Source organism: Aegilops tauschii, chromosome 2 (genome assembly GCF_002575655.3).
Source record: "Aegilops tauschii subsp. strangulata cultivar AL8/78 chromosome 2, Aet v6.0, whole genome shotgun sequence".
Taxonomy (NCBI): Eukaryota; Viridiplantae; Streptophyta; class Magnoliopsida; order Poales; family Poaceae; genus Aegilops; species Aegilops tauschii.
This window is the reverse complement of record NC_053036.3, coordinates 306,952,624-306,969,579: the sequence shown is the minus strand read 5'-3', so window position 1 is coordinate 306,969,579 and position 16,956 is coordinate 306,952,624. Positions and strand designations below refer to the sequence as shown.

Sequence of the window (16,956 nt, the reverse complement as noted above, 5' to 3'; positions counted from 1 at the left end):
CCTTGGCACATTATTTTTATAATACAATGGAATTGTACAAGGGGATAATTATTTTTGTTGAAAATTTTCTGTAATTAAGATTCACAAAGTTTCCATGGGCATGAACAAAGTTCAAGGACGTCCCCCACTTTCACAATGCTCGTCTATCTCACTTTCACTTTTCTTTTTGAAAAGTTTTGGTCCCCTCTTTATTTTTTTGTTTTTAAACTATATAAAAGCACACAACAGAAATAAATGACTCTCTAAAACTTCCGGGTTGTCTCCCTGGCAGCGCTTTCTTTAAAGCCATTAAGCTAGGCATATAGTGCTCAAGTAATGGATCCACCCGGATCCCAAGGTATATCAAAGCCAATTTTTAACTAACAATGATTTGTAATTTAGTAGTGAGCACAAAGTAACATATATCAAGCAATAACGAAGCCTAACTCTCTTCCTATGCATTGGCATGTCATAAAAGAACAATTCATGCACACAAAGTAAAGGCCAATGCATAGTATAAACAGTTTCTTGCAATTCTATCGTGTTGGAAACATAGAGAGGTGGAGATATAGTTCCTCTCTCATAATAATTGCAAGTAGGAGCAGCAAGCACATGCATATTATATCTATCAAAATCATCATGTGCAACGGTAAAAGGCAACCCATCAATATAATCCTTAATAAGAGCAAACTTCTCCGATATAGTGTAGTCGGGAGAATTCAAAAGGATAATAGGACTATCATGCGTGGGTGCAATAGCAACAATTTCATGTTTAACATAAGGAACTATAGCAAGTTGATCTCCATAAGCATAATTCATATTGGCATCTTGGCCACAAGCATAGCAAGCTTCATCAAAAAGGGATATTTCAAGAGAATCAACGGGATCATAACAATCATCGTAGCAATCATCCTTCGGTAAGCATGAAGGGAAATTAAACAATGTATGGGATAAAGAGTTACTCTCATTAGAAGGTGGGCACGGGTGATCAATCCGCTCTTCCTCCTTTTGTTCTTTGCTCTCCTCCTCAACTTTTTCATCCAATGAGCTCACAGTTTCATCAATTTCTTCTTCCATAGACTCCTGCAAAATATTAGTCTCTTCTTGGACAGCGGAGGAGACCTCGATATATGGTTTAACATAGGCATTAGAAGCATAATTCTTATAACAATATTCAAGTATGGCAAAATTTTCAGATTTGTAAAGAGTAGCATCATACTTTTCAATCAAAGAAGCAATTTCATAAGCACCCTTAAAAGCAACAAATTCTTCAATTTGTTGAACATCATAGTAATTATAAACACCCTTAGAATATAAAGATATGATTCCATTATCACTAAACTCACATTGGTAGGGAAGGTGTTTCTTAGGGTTTTCAGAACAACAAGTAACATCATATATTTCACATAAATTCCAAGCATAACATTGCAAACGATGAATTTGACCCAGTAAAAGTTTCCCTCTTTCAGATATGCGGTGTCGCACATAACAAGCATGCTCATCTAAAGATTTGCCCTCAACTAAGCTAGTTGGGGTTTCAGCACGAGCACATAGGGATCGAAGATGATCCAAGTAAAAAGCTTCAGGAGTGTGATAGATTTTGAGTGGTTCTTCAACCATTGGTTCAGTAGGTACAACTATTTTTTTTGGTATTTTACGTTTCCTACCCATAAATAAGGATAGAAAACAACTAAGAACAGCAAAATAAAAAATTACTTAGTGATAAAGCAAACAAGCACACACGAGAATATTCACCCCACGCTATGACTCCCCGGCAACGGCGCCAGAAAAAGGTTTTGATAACCCACAAGTATAGGGGATCAATTGTAGCCTCTTTCGATAAGTAAGAGTGTCGAACCCAACGAGGAGCTAAAGGTAGAACAAATATTCCCTCAAGTTCTATCGACCACCGATACAACTCTACGCACGCTTGACGTTTGCTTTACCTAAAAAAAGTATAAAACTAGAAGTACTTTGTAGGTGTTGTTGGATAGGTTTGCAAGAATATAAATAGCATGTAAATAAAAACTAGGGGCTGTTTAGATGAAGACATAATAAAGTAAAAATAGCGAGTGTGGAAAAGTGGTGGTAGGAGTTGCGAAATTGTCCCTAAGCAATTGACTACTTTACTAGACCGATAGCAAGTTTTATGTGGGAGAGGCCACTGCTAGCATGTCATCCCTTACTTGGAATTCTATGCACTTAAGATTGGAACTATTACCAAGCGTCCGCAACTACTAATGTTCATTAAGGTAAAACCCAACCATAGCATTAAGTTATACTGGTCCCCCTTCAATCCCGTATGCATCAATTTCTATGCTAGGTTGAAGCTTTTGTCACTCTTGCCCTCCAATACATAGTCCTATCAACATACAACTAACCCTATGGTGTGATCCACGCGCGCGCTCATATGATGGGCGCCAAAGGACAGCAACATAACCACAAGCAAATTAAATCAATCATATCAATTCATCAACCACCGATAGGACAACGAAAATCTACTCAGACATCATAGGATGGCAACACATCATTGGATAATAATATGAAGCATAAAGCACCATGTTCAAGTAGAGGGTACAGTGGGTTGCGGGAGAGTGGACCGAGGTAGATAGAGGGGGGAAGGTGATGGAGATGTTGGTGAAGATGGTGGAGGTGTTGGTGAAGATTGCGGTGATGATGATGGCCCCCGGTGGCACTCCGGCGCCACCGGAAGCGAGGGGGAGAGAGCCCCCCTCCTTCTTCTTCTTCCTTGACCTTCTCCCTAGATGGGAGAAGGGTTTCCCCTCTGGTCCATGGTCTCCATGGCGTGGGAGGGGCGAGAGCCCCTCCGAGATTGGATCTGTCTCTCTGTCTCTCTCTGTTTCTGCGTTCCCTCTGCTGCCCTTTCACCGTTTCGTGTATATATGGAGATCCGTAACTCCGATTGGATTGAAAACTTCGCCCAGATTTTTCTCCGAAAATTAGTTTTCTTGCGTCCAAAGTAGAGCAGCAACCGCCTTACGGGGGGCCCACGAGGGTCAGGGGCGCGCCCAGGGGGGTGGGGCGCCCCCCTGCCTCGTGCCCCCCTCGGGCACCGTCTCGCGTTGATTCTTCTTCTGGAATTCTCCAAATATTCCAAAAATATTCTCCGTTCGTTTTTATCCCGTTTGGATTCCGTTTGATATGGGGTTTCTGCGAAACATAAAACATGCAACAAACAGGAACTGGCACTGGGCACTGGATCAATATGTTAGTCCCAAAAATAGTATAAAAAGTTGCCAAAAGTGTATGAAAGTTGTATAATATTGGCATGGAACAATCAAAAATTATAGATACGACGGAGACGTATCAAGGAGCGGCGAGTCGGCGGGGAGCACGGGCGTCATCGCTGCTGTCCACGCCGTCGCCTTGTACCGCGCCTCCCGTGTGTGCGACCGTGTCTCCCGTTTCTGTGGCCGAGACTCCCGTACCTGTGGCCGTGCCATGCAAGCAGAGACAGAAGCCGGGTGCGCGGAGAGCGACGAATCGGTGGCCAGCGCCTCCGTGTCCGCCGCCATCATCGAGGAGAAGTAGAACACGGGAGGCCGCCGCCGCTTGGATCCCATGAAGGCCACCGCCGAGGCGATGCCGGCGTACACAGGAGGTGTCTTGCCGGATCCTTTTGTTGCGAGGACCTTCGTCGACCCCGCATGGCCTCCATGAAAGCAGAGAAGCCCCCTTCAGCTTCCATCTTGGGCATCAGCCAACGATGTCAGTTGAGCAGTGGGAAAGCGAGTCGTCCTTCTCGCTGAAGCATATACCTCCGGGGCTCCCGGCAGTCCGGTGATCGTGCTGCCAGACATGAGGAAGACAAATGGATCGGTGGGCGACCATTTAGGCTAGGTATTATTATACATGTGTTGTTCAGGACTAGCACCGCTTAGTTGATTTGAATGTAATGAAATCCGTCATGTTTGTATGAAAATGCGGCATTTTATATGAATTCCGTCATTGTTTATATGAAATATCGCCGTGTTTGTATGAATTTCATCCGGTTGGTTGAGTTGTTGTCAGAATGTGTGCGGCTATGGTTGGATGGCGTAATTTGCGGGTCGCCGATCGGTCTGCAGCCGGCTCGGGCGGCGTGGTGGGAAAAAAAGCACAGCTAGTAGTAGTAGTAGTAGTAGTAGTAGTAGTAGTAGTAGTAGTAGTAGTAGTAGTAGTAGTAGTAGTGGTGGTGGTGGTGGTGGTGGTGGTGTAGCGTACTACTAGTACTACTAGATAGTGAGTGTTTACTACAGTATCTACGTACTTATTGCAACACATGCATGTGTTAGCAGTATAATGACCACGTACATATTTGATGGTAAGATTTGTGTCAGTTGGATGTCATATTATTTCTGTAACATGTGGTGAAAGTTAGCCTCCAAAACGCATTTTATACCCTATATGGATTGAGGGAGTACATGCATTACTGAGGTTTCTCTTAGTCCTTGCGTGCAACGTTTTTATTGAAGCTTGAATTGTGAACATGTGAATGGGAGGGACTACTACAACCCTTCCAAAAGAACTGTAGTATTAATGGTATCGTACTCCCTGTGTTCATCATCTCACATGCTCAGTACTTTTGCGAACTATGGAAGTAACAAACTTATTCCACCACCCAACATCTATTATGGATGCATTGTGGATTTTAAATTGAGTCATATGGACCGGAAAGTAGGCACTTAGGGCATCCACAATGTATGCCTTTTGTTTCCTCTAAGCCCTCTCTCCTCTTAGAGGCGGCCCTCTATACATTGCATGAACTGCCTCTAACAAAAAATTGGCTAGCATCGCGTCTAACCTTAGAGGCTGCCTCTAACAATGTAACAATCCATCTGGTCCCAATTGTCAGCCTTAGGAACCATAAGAAAGTAGGAGTACAAGAGAAATAGTACTTATTGGACAAATGTGTTGCTAATCAATACTTTTTAAATTTCTGCTAGGGCCCACCTTAGAGGCTGGTTAGAGTCTCTATACATTATGTTTTTTTCATTTGATAACAGACAAACCATGTGGGGCCTACCTTAGAGGCAAGGCTCTATACACTGGAGATGCTCTGTACGTATTACTTTTCATGTGTCCCATCAACTCGCAGAACGAGGAGAAGCTTGCTTAGTATGCCGTCTCCCCCCGCCCACGGGCGTGGTGGCTCACAGAGTCGCAGGACGAGGAGAAGCTTGCTTACTACGCCTACGCCCGCTCCCTCGCCCATGCACGCGGTGGCTCACAGGACGAGGAGAAAATTTTACTACTCCCTCCGTTACTCCTCGTCCCTACCTTGGTTAGAGAGATTATCATATTGTTTGAAATATATGTTTTTTAGTAGTAGGAGTAGTACAGTGGTACGTAGGAGTAGTACTACAACAATTTCCTTGGAGCCCGTGGTGCAGCAAGCTACCCTAGGCTATGTTACTACTCCCTCCTTTCCGGTTTATGGCTCAATTTCAAAATCTCTACAACCAAGGTAGACGGTGAGTGGTGGAATTAATTTTGTAGTTTGCACAAGTAATTAGTACGCTCGTTTTTCTCAAGAAGTTATGTTTACTGTTGCATTAATTACAATGAATGCATGCATGACCACTAAATTTCCATGAACTTCTACATGCATCGGCGAGCTTTCACTTGATACTGCTTGCATCGGGTGATTTAATGCACCTCAAAATCCAAACATGTGATGGTACTACTAGTAGAATTGAGACTTATAAAACGGAAAAACAATTTTTTTAGATGAGCCCTATAAACCGGAAAGGATGGAGTAGTAAGTAGTACTACCTCCAAAGTGGGTACGTGCTCCGTAAAATCAGATTTTCCCAAAACTAAGTCGCTCGACCTTTATTTGCTTGTTTCCCTTCCTGCCTCGTTGCCTCGAACAGACTATGCCAAACTCCCCTGCCTGCCGCGCGGGAAAAGACCCGCCCTCGCCTTTTTTAGTCCGGGTTTGTATCGATGGATCGCGCGAAGCAGCAAAAACCAAGCCGTGTCTTGTACTCCTCCGTCATACTAAAAGAGTGGAGACGCTTGCTTTCATGAATTCTGTACTTCCTCTCGCCGACATGTGGGACGTATAGCAAACGGGTCGACGTATCATGCACCAAATAACAGTGCAGAACAGCAGGGGGAACGCACCCCAGTGTAGCGCCCCAGTAGTAGTAATGAGCAATGAGATGTCAAATCACAATGCCGCACCTTCCCAGACGGACGAAGCAACCATTATTTCACACTTCGCTGAATCCGCTTTGCCATTGTTCTGCCTCAAGAGGGACGCGCATCGCCTTGGTACATCATGACACGTAGGACCGCATGACAGGCCATGCTCCCCCGCCCACCGCTCGATAAAATCACATCATTTTTACTACTTCCTCCATCTCGGTTTACAGGGCACGCACGTCGTTCTGGGTTGAGAATTTAACTAGCTATATATGTGATGAACAATATATGTTTAGAAACTACATCCGCTTAAGAATCCAATGACATACTTTTTGTGACATAGTAACTCATATTTAGTTAGTCAAATGGATGACCTAGAACGACGTGCACGCCCTATAAACGAGACGGAGGGAGTAGTATCTTTTTAGATCAATATAGTCGGGATTCACCAAGGAGCAAAACCAAGTGGTAGGTTGCTCCTGTCGTGTTGGCGTAGCAACTCAAGCAGGGTTAGTCCACACACGAAATGGCGAAACACTTAACAGGACCCCTTTGGCCGACATGTGGCTCATCCACCATCTTGTTCCACGTGCCATGCACCAAATTACAGTTCGGAGCAGCGGTTGGACTTGGAGGCACCCCGGTCGTAGCGTTGTAGTAGTAGTAAATGAGCGATGAGGGGTCAAATCACAAAGCCCTACCTTTCCCGCATTAAGTTGGACGGACGAAGCAACCATCATTTCACTCTAGGGCGCAAGAGCATAAAGAAAAGAGAAAACCAATGATGTGTGCGGTAGCTACCTAGGGCACCCTAGGGTAGGAGCCTCCACTACAAATCCGCTTCTCCCTCGTTCTCTTGAAGAAAACCGATGATGCATGCGGCGGGTAGGGTTTGTAGGAGTACTACGGCGTGCGGGGCCATGGCTTAGTAAACGGGAGAGGGATTGAGTTCAAGTCGACGCCTTAACATGGGTGGGCCGCTTGGTTTTACGGGAACGAGGCAGCATTTTGGGTTCGGGGACCAATGGAGATATACGTAGTACAAAAAATTGTGGACGCAGGTTCGACCGAAAGGCAATGACGCATGGGCCCCGCATTTTGATGTACCCGCGGCCGCGTGAAATTTGTTACTCAAAATAATGCATAAAAGTTCCTCCAAAAACATCTATAACTAATGATAAGTGAATGTATGCTTAAAATGAAAATGTAATACAAAGAGAAAAAATGAATTGCAGTTAAAAGAATGACATTTCTAACAAAAATGTGAATGTGAACTACATATGTGTGCACGTGACCAACACATACATTGTCAATACAAAATCTAATGCAAGAAATAACTTATGAGTAACATGCACGAATTGATGATGTCGTGCTTGCATGCATAGAGTACAAAAACAATGTGATTTATGACTTGCATGCATGATGTGTTCTTGTGCCATAGTTGCATGTCCACGAAAAAAGCTACTAATGGGTCGTACTAGCTATTTAGGAATAGAGAAGATGTATACATGGAAGTTGTAGGAAAAGAGATGACATGTCTCTCAATTCCTATGAGTAGGGATTGGAAAAGAGATGTCATTTGGTTCGCATCATAGGAACTTTTCTATTGAATCTAGAGATGACATGTATCTCAATTCCTATGAGGAGGGATTAGAAAAGAGATGTCATTTGGTTCACATCATAGGAACTTTTCTATTGAATATACGCTAATGTTTTTTTCCTTTGAAATTGTGGGAGTATAGGAATCCATTCATATGAACCAAGTGGCTCTAAAGCTATAAAAATGATATCATGTTTATTTTCCTTTGAAATGTGGAGTATATGAATCTATTCCTATGAACCAATTGGCTCTAAAGGAAAAAATCCTATAAAAATCATATCATATAGAGTTTCTATGATATTCCTCCACACTGAAGGATGGTTGAAATTGTTGCAGGTCATACGACGGTCTTTCTTTGTACACTCCTCCCCCATCTTTATAGTTACCTCTCGAAGATGAATGAAATGATATATACTGGGTATTCTATATGTGCATTTTGGTATACGAAAAATCGGTAAAAGTTTGCGAGGTTCGAATTTTCAATAAAGCTATATGCACTACATTTTGGAACGGAAGGAGGAGCATACGGCAGTTGCTAACACTCACGTGGAAGATTTGTGTGTCGGAGGAGTGGCTGTTCTGTTAAATGACATGGCAAAACTGGCACTGTCAGATGCCGATCTAACGGTTTTTATGGCGTTCGTCAAGAAACGGCTTTTGGCGAACGTTTGTCAGATATGATTTACGGACACATGCATTGCATTGATACGTGCCCCCTCTCTCACACACACACACATGCACCCTCACGAGTCCTCTCGCACTCACCGTCTATCTGTAGGTAGACGTCACACACATATGTGCTATTCACACCCTACCGTCAGAACTTCTAAAAAATAGAAGACGTCGTGCACCTTTTATTTTAACTCACACGTCACACACTTTTATTATTACTCTTGTGGCGAACGTTCTTTGGGTGTAGTATATTGTACTCTCACGAAGAGAAGCGGTGCACGCACGCACTAGTTCTCTCACACCCACTCGCGGGTACACGTAGGAGCACATTTTTTAAGCTAGGAGCGGATTTGTTTACAAAGAGGCATCCCAATTGACATTTTTGACTACTCTAGTTTTCAACTTGATGGAGGGTCGGGGACCGCACGTGAATGATATAGTATTGTGCGTCCTGGACGCGGTGGCACGTTATTGATCGAGTTTTATTTTTACTTGAACTTTCAATGAAAATAGTGGTTTGCGCGTATTCAATTTAATAACGGCTGGTACAACAAAATCACTCCACTATATATATAAGCAGGAGCCTCAGCGCTTGCTTTACTCGGGTTCCTCTCTTTCACTCTCTCATGCTCTCCGGATCTAAGCAAGACATAGGTGGCCACACTCTCTCTCTGCTCACGGCAGGTCGCAAATCCGGCCGGACCACCTCGACGGTGGCAGGGGTGTAGGTGCATCGTTCACACGGTCATCGGCGGCGAGGAAGGAGACCAACAGCTGCCCGCGCGTCCCAATCGGCGGCCGTGCCGTTCTCTCCGAGACAGCGCCGGCTCGGGACGGCCTCCGACCCCTTCTTCCTCCCTGCGGTATTGTGGCCAAGATGCGGCCTCCCGACGCCGTCTTTGCCACATGTCGACGACCCTCAGGCATATATTCCTTCGAAACCTGCCTTGCTCTACTGCTCCAGCTCCCACGTGGCTGTGTGTGGATCTTTTTCTACTTTCGTCGACTGTTTCAAAGCCACCAAGACTTTTACTATTATTAGAGGTAAAGCTAGTTCATACAGTCGAATCTAAGAGTTGGTTCAAACCGAGAAGAAAGTGGGAAAGCTGTAGCATGAATCTAGGACTTGCTTCAAAGAGGAAACGGGGGAAAGTAGTAGATACTGGCTACCCAACCGGTCTCTTGGCTGAAAAGGTGAAGAAAGCGTGGTGGATGGCGAAGGGTGGGGGAAGTGGACCCGTCTCTTGGTCGAAAAAGGAAAGACAGTGAGGGGTGTTGGGGGACAACGCAAATGAGAACGAGCAGGTCTAGATTTCCTGTGCTCACATAGGAAAATGTCGCCGAGGAGATAAAAAAGGGACAAATGCAGACATGTGACATGCAAAGCTTCATTTATTAGGTTATAGACTCATATTGCATTGGGACATGTGATGTTACAGTAACTAGCTAAGTTACTCAAACTACCTCTCTCCTCATTAACTCATTGCCACATAAGCAAATTTGCTGAGTTGGACTCGCTGTTACTGCTAAAGTTACTCCCACTTTGGCTAGTCTTAATCTAGTGGCAGTGTTGATGTGATGTGATGCTACTTACTTAAGGGTACTTTCATACTGTCAATGTAGTGCCAATTATAACACAATAGATGCTACTGTTAATCATATGCCATTGCAAATAACTGTCACTATTTAAATAACCGTATTTCATATTTGCGCACGACCGCGACGACCGAATAAACCGTAGCCGCCGCCACGCCCTGCACCCACGGTACACATCGCCGGAGAGATTGGGTGGCCGGATGCGCCAAATGGCTACCGGAGGGGAATTGGTTTCTCGCCGGAGGGAGAAGGTTCGTGGCGGAGGAGGGTTCGAGATATGTGGGACGGGAGCCCTAAAAAGCGTCGCCGCCCGAATATATAGAGGAAACACGGGTGGTTTACGAGCCTCTAAAATTTTTACGGGCCAGACCCTTTTTCGCGATCTGATCGGGCCAATTTTTTGACATGTCCCGTATAACGCACTTCCCTGAAGTTTTACGGTATGTGCTAAAGATGTTCTTAGACCCGTTTATTGAGAGAGCCCCTAAATCGGAGTACGTCTATTGCAAGAACTTTTGGGCAACACACCATTAAGGCGCGGGCGAAAATGGAAGTCTACTCCAAGCAACTTTAAAAAGTGGAGCTTCCTTCACTTGGCAGAGTATAATGAAAGGATTAGAAACTTTTAAATTGGGATATATCTGGCGAATAGGAACAGGCGAAAATGTCAAGATATGGACTGACCCTTGGGTACCATCGAGTCCTGACAGGAGGGTAATCTCAAGCAGAGGACCGTCTATTCTCTCTACGGTTAGTGATTTGATTGATCCCTACACCGTTGCATGGGATGAACCACTAATCCGCTCTATATTCAATCCTGTTGATGTCCGAAGGATCTTGCAAATCCCCTTGAATACTGCAGCGTTTGAGGACTTTATTGCTTGGAATCCCGATCGGAGAGGGGTGTTTTCAGTTAGATCGGCTTACCACATACAATGGTTTCAGATTTACCGGCAGCATGCAAATGTCTTGGCACGTCCGTCTGGCTCAAGATCAGCGGAAATCTGGAGTAAAGTCTGGAAATTGCAAGTCCCACGTAAGGTGCAGATTTTTTGTTGGCGCGCTCTCCACGGAATAATTCCCTTGAAGTCAATACTTGCAAACAGACATGTAGGCTCTAATGGATCCTGTCCGATATGCCATCAGGCTGCGGAAGATGTGCGCCACCTATTCTTTGAATGTACACATGCACATGAGCTCTGGCAAAGATTAGGCATTGTTGATATCATTGAAGAAGCTATGACAGTGGACCGGTCGGGGTCTATCATTTTGGAACACCTTCTGTTGGCAGAGGACAGACCACTCCCTCTCAAACCTAGTCTTGATGTGAAGCAGGTGCTGGCTGTTGGATTCTGGTATCTATGGTGGGTTCGGCGTGAGATAACGCATGGAGGAGCTCCACCCCCTTCGATGAGATGGCCCCTCTCTGTCCTTGCTATAGCTAATAACTTTCAACAGATGAACCCCAAGAATCGTGTTATACAGGAGCAAAGATGGAGAAAACCATAGCCCAAATTTGTAAAAGTTAACGTTGATGCATCTTTTAATCTGGACGAGGGAACTGGAGCTACGGCGGCGGTCATCAGAGATCCTAAAGGAAATTTCTTGGCTGCACAATGTCGCTATATTCCTCTTGCAGCGGATGTGGTGACTACAGAAGCATTGGCTATGCGAGATGGATTAGTGTTTGCTAATACTCTGGGCTTTCCTCGAGTTGAAGCAGAGTCTGACTCACTCATGGTGATTGATTACTGTTCTGGACAAACAAGATGGTGGGACGCTGCTGCGGCTATTTTTGCGGAGTGTGTGGATGCGGCTACGTCTATTGGGAAGGTCAATTTTAATCATTGCTCTCGGGTGTGTAATGATGCGGCACATGTGCTAGCTAGACATAGTTTTTGTAATAAGATTTTTAGTAGTTGGACAGACGAGCCGCCGGGCTGTCTAGTCTCTAGACTTGTGGATGATGTTTTACCTGTTTAAGTTGCAATAAAGCTAGCCGGCCTTCCCTAAAAAAAAAGGCGCGGGCGCGGGCGCGTCTCCGCTCCCTCCATCCGCTCGGTTCAGTTTCCCGCCGTGTCTCCCTCGCGCCGCTCTACCACGAAAACAAACCGCTTACTGCGACCCTAGGGTTCTTCTGCTCCGCCCCAAATCGCCGCAATCCCTCCCGCTCTCCTCTCCGTCATACAGTTCTTGGATCGCATGGCGACCAGCGACGAACTCGCCCAGATCGACATCTCCACGGAGGTACGCCACACCCTGCTCCTCCCCGTTTCCCAGTTCGACCTCCGCACGCAAGGTGTTCGACGTTTTTATCCGCCCAAACCGGGCCCTGCAGGAGAAGGACAAGTTGGTGGCCGAGGTAATGCGCTACGCGCTCTTCAAGACGCACCAGAACTCCGGCTGCCCCATCAAGCGGGAGGAGCTCACCCAGATCATCACCAAGAACTACCGCCAGCGAGCGCTCCCTGCGCTCGTCATCAAGGAAGCTGGGGACAGGCTTGCCGCAACCTTCGGCTATGAGATGAGGGAGCTCCAGAGGACCCGCGCCACGTCCACCCGCTCCGGACGCCCCTCCTCCCAGCAGCCCAGTAAGCTTGCTTTTCTTCTTCTTTAGATCTTGCAATGTCGTCGCCCACACGGCAGCCTGGATCTTTGCTGATGATGTAGTAAGGTAGAAAGTGGCTGAGCTTAAGAATGACCTCGAGCTGTGTTTAGGTAATCAGGATGCAAAGAGCTACGTCCTGGTAAGTAAGCTGGACCCTGAGGTGTACAGCAAGTATGTCGAGGATACGGAGCGTGCCCATGTGTCTGGGTTTGCTTTTGTTGTCATAAGCATTGTTCATGTCGCTGGTGGCAAGATCTCTGAAGGTAGGCATTGCTGGTTCTTTTTCCCACAGTAGTCAGGAGGTTTTATCGTTTGATATTACTGATTTTTGACAAATACGTTTCAGAGGACCTTTGGCGTCAGCTGAAACGGTTGGGATTAAATGAGACTGATGAGAACCACCCTGTTCTCGGCAACAATAAGCAGGCGCTTGAACTACTAGTGCAACAAAGGTTGCTGGTACTTTCAGGGTGTGCTGCAGAGTGTGTATTTCATTGGCAACTTTTGTTTTTTTGACTTGGTATCTTTGCCCAGGTACTTGCTGAAGGAGAAGATTGCTGGTCCAGAAGGCCATTCCATGGTTTATGAGCTTGCAGAGAGGGCATTGGATGAATCCATCAGCTCGAAGCTTAAAGAATACATTTCACAGGTATGTAAAAGCATCAACCACAATCTCAGAAAAATAAGGCATCGATCTGTATGTACAGTAAATTAGAAATAGCAGAACTTTTGCTTGGTTGCCCGAGAGAGTATATACAAACACTAATTTGTGAAACTAATCTATCACTTTAACCTGTAGAAGGTATGCTATCCTCTCAAAATGATGTTTAGGCTTTTAATGCCTTCTCCATAACGTGCAGCATTAACATCTATAAAATGTTTGCTAAGGAACTAGATTTTTATTTTTATTTTGAAAAGGAGATAGCTCCAGCCTCTGCATCGGTTGATGGACGTAGCATTGGTAAAGAACTAGGTGCTACGATATACTGAAAAAAGCAGCCTCTGAAATGGTCGTGTTTGAGTATGATTCTAGCTGGTTCCTAGTTGTACCGTAAACACGTCTAGACTATGAACTCTTTTCTTTACCAGCTTCAGGATTTTACATAGTGCGATTGCTAATGACAAAGATTATTGCCATGACAAAGAGCCAACCCATCTTATCATGTACTTCGGATTTTATTGATTATTGTTACAGAAGTATTTTGTGCATGAATTTAATGAATCATTTGTATGCATTAGAGTTGCTTGCTACTGCTGGTGCTACTAGTTCATGACTATTATTTATTCGTTTCTCGAAATTGTATTAGCAGTTATTTCAAAATAGATACTCCCTCCGTCCCAAATTACTTGTCGTAGAAATGGATATAAATGAATGTATCTAGAACTAAAAATACATCTAGATACATTCATTTCTGCGACTAGTAATTTGGGATTGAGGGAGTACTAGTAGCACAGGTAGTGGCAATTTCTGGGCATAATGATTGGCGCAGTGGTGAAGTTCTCCCCACTTGTGCCAAGAGGTCCTGGGTTCGAACCAGCCTCTCTGCATTGCACTTTGCAGGGGTAAGACTAGGTTCCTATAATCCCTCCCCAGACCCCACCTTGTGTGGGAGCTTCTATGCACTGGGTCTGTCCTTTTAATTGATTTCCATCATGATAACCTGTCGCTTGTAGAGATTATCAGTGGCAGGCAAATACCCTCCTGAATCCGGTGTCGCATTGTAGAGTCAGACCATGGCCAGCGAAAACTAAATTGAAGATTGATCCGATCAGTTTGACCAATCCTCTTTTTGCCATGGATCAGGTTGTGGGCGTCAGTACAGCTACAGCAGAATGAAGTGCATATGATGCAGCAACCATCAGGTATTTTCACTTAGACTCTCCGTCTGTTCTTTCTGAAACAGAATGATGTGCGTTATCAATTTCCATTCAGGGGTAACGGTTGGCCTATGTTTCAGGCTTTGCTGCCCAGTCTAAACTCATCAGTACAACGACGAACTTGAGTTAGGCTGGAAAGCCATTGTAGAGACTTGGTGGAGGCTTCATCTGAGGGCTGTATAGGAGAGGAGGTAGTCTGTGCGCGCGCGCCTCTCAACTAGGTTAGATTGAGACGCCTAAGACGTGACTTTCTGGATTTGAAAAAGGAAAAAAGAAAGACATGCCCTTTTGTTGCGGGAACCTAGAGTCGCGGTGGCAGTTCAGCTTGTATGCACTTCGTTAACCGGAGCTGCATAAGTCCACGTGCATTCTACGTGGCTTTGTTCGTTCAGGTTTGCTCGCCTGAGCTTCAGGAAGCCATATAAGTGATGCGTTGTCTGTCACGATTGCAGCCATCTCAACTCAAAGTTTAGCATAAACTGTTTATTTTCTGAACCATAAAGGAGAACTTATAGAAGAAGAAAGCAGTGTCACCTTATAACAAATATAAAAAAAAATCTGATATTGGGGAGTTGGGCCAAAAAACCTGCTCCAGCAGAGGCCCAATCCGCAAAAATTATTGGGGAGCCCCATTAAAACATCTCAACTTATTTAGGGAAAATTGCTGTCTCAAAAAAATCGAACCTTCCCCAATACCACACCAATAGGTGGCTGGAAGCAACAACCCTCTCCCGCGTAAGTTTCATGAGCACATCCATCTCCCGCTACAGATGAAGGCCACCGATCCTCCCTCTCCTCACAGGTTCTGCGTTGACTCGCCGCTCTTGTGCTGCCGATCGTTGCAACCACCTCCACCCTCGACCAACATCACCGCCCTGGCCTAAGCGCACAGTAAGGCATGTGACCTGTCCGCAAAGGCATCGCGGGGGAGGAAGGAGGCAACGTTCCGCATTGGGTCGTCGTGCCGACCAAGAAGCCCCGTAGCCACAACTGCTTCGGCCTCCTTCACGTAGATGTCCCGACGACCCCACCTTCGAGGCTGCTGCCGATTTCTACATGTACAACGCTAATAAGTTGTTCGATGAAATGCAGGAAGGTACTTCTTTTTCATTTGTTTAATTTTCGCAAAATACCATCATAATTATAAATGGCAATTTCCAATGCTCGTTTGTTTCATATTTGCTATTATGTAGTGATCAATCATATGTCAATTGACGAACTAGTCGGTAGACTCTTTGTCCACGCCTGAGTGGGAATGTGAACGGTAATGGGAGTGAGGGGTGTTGCTCGGTTTGATCTTCGTGTTTAGGTGAATCATATGTTGCATGTTATGTTTACTTTGAATCATTTGGACCATTTGTTATATTTACTTTGAATCATTTCAAGGATTTGCTACGTTTTACTTTGAACTTTTACTTGAACTTGAATTTAATAAATTGTGGCTTTTAAATTATGTTCAATTATATGTGCCCTAAATATCATTATTTGAATTATTATGTTCATAGAATAGACATGCATACCCCATTTATATGCAAGTTTAAAGATAAATAGGAAAAAGAACAATTTATTGGGAAAGAATTATTTAGGATCTAAAAAAGCACCCCACCTGCAACACCCCCCCCCCCCGACACGCTCTAACAGGAATACTGATGTGGAGCATCCTTCCATCATCCCCATGGACTCTACACCAACGCATCAAGCACCACGTGGGCCTACGACAAGAGCTCGAGCACGCGCAATGGAAACCGAGGTGAACTCCTTCCTACTTACATGCATATGGACACGAATGGAACTTGGTTGCTACCTCACCAAAATGCACTATGTATCATTAGGTACAAAGAGGAACACTCCCAAGCAGCTAAGGAGCATCACCAAGGAGTAGGAGAAGCACCCCAAGACCTTGCGGAAGGAGTCCCAAACGAGCAGGACAGGAAGTACCAGGCCACCCCGTGCGCCCGGGCCCCCGGGCCCCCGTGCCCACGGGCTACACAGGGAGCTACCGCTGTAGCACCCCGTGCGCACGGGCGTGAACCATGCGCACGGGCCCTACAGGATGGCCGGCTGGTGATAGGTTGTTGGGCCTCCTCTTCACCCACTTCGTCCCCATGCCTATATATTCCGTACCTCGGGTCATGTTTAGGGTTAGCAAAGACATATGTGAGATATTTGAGAGCTTTGCTCCTTCTACCTGTTAGATAATAACAAGAAATAAACGAGATAGAGAGACACAAATTTTTATGTGGAAACCCTTGCCGGAGAAAACCACAGACGCATGAAGGTGCAATCACTATGAGGAGGAGTATTACAAGCACGAGACGATAGACCATCTTAGGTACGACTACATGGGGTATATATGAGGGCAATACATGAGAGTCCTTGGAGGACAAGTAAACGAGTTGTGTCGTGGAATAGTCACGGCAGATGCCCTTGTGAAAGGACTTAGTCGTGGAGCCATTGCAACTAGGAAGCTTAA

At 45.2% G+C, this 16,956-nt stretch overlaps 1 protein-coding gene across 1 annotated transcript; it reads left to right on the top strand.

The window, feature by feature from the left end:
• Positions 1–12,017: 12,017 nt before the first annotated feature.
• Positions 12,018–14,926, top strand: LOC109750934 (uncharacterized). The gene is made up of 7 exons (XM_020309855.4): positions 12,018–12,244; positions 12,336–12,588; positions 12,716–12,868; positions 12,952–13,057; positions 13,140–13,254; positions 14,410–14,468; positions 14,564–14,926. The coding sequence occupies exons 1-6, from the start codon at positions 12,200–12,202 to the stop codon at positions 14,440–14,442; spliced, it is 705 nt and encodes a 234-aa protein (XP_020165444.1). The 5' UTR covers positions 12,018–12,199; the 3' UTR covers positions 14,443–14,468; positions 14,564–14,926.
• Positions 14,927–16,956: the final 2,030 nt, after the last annotated feature.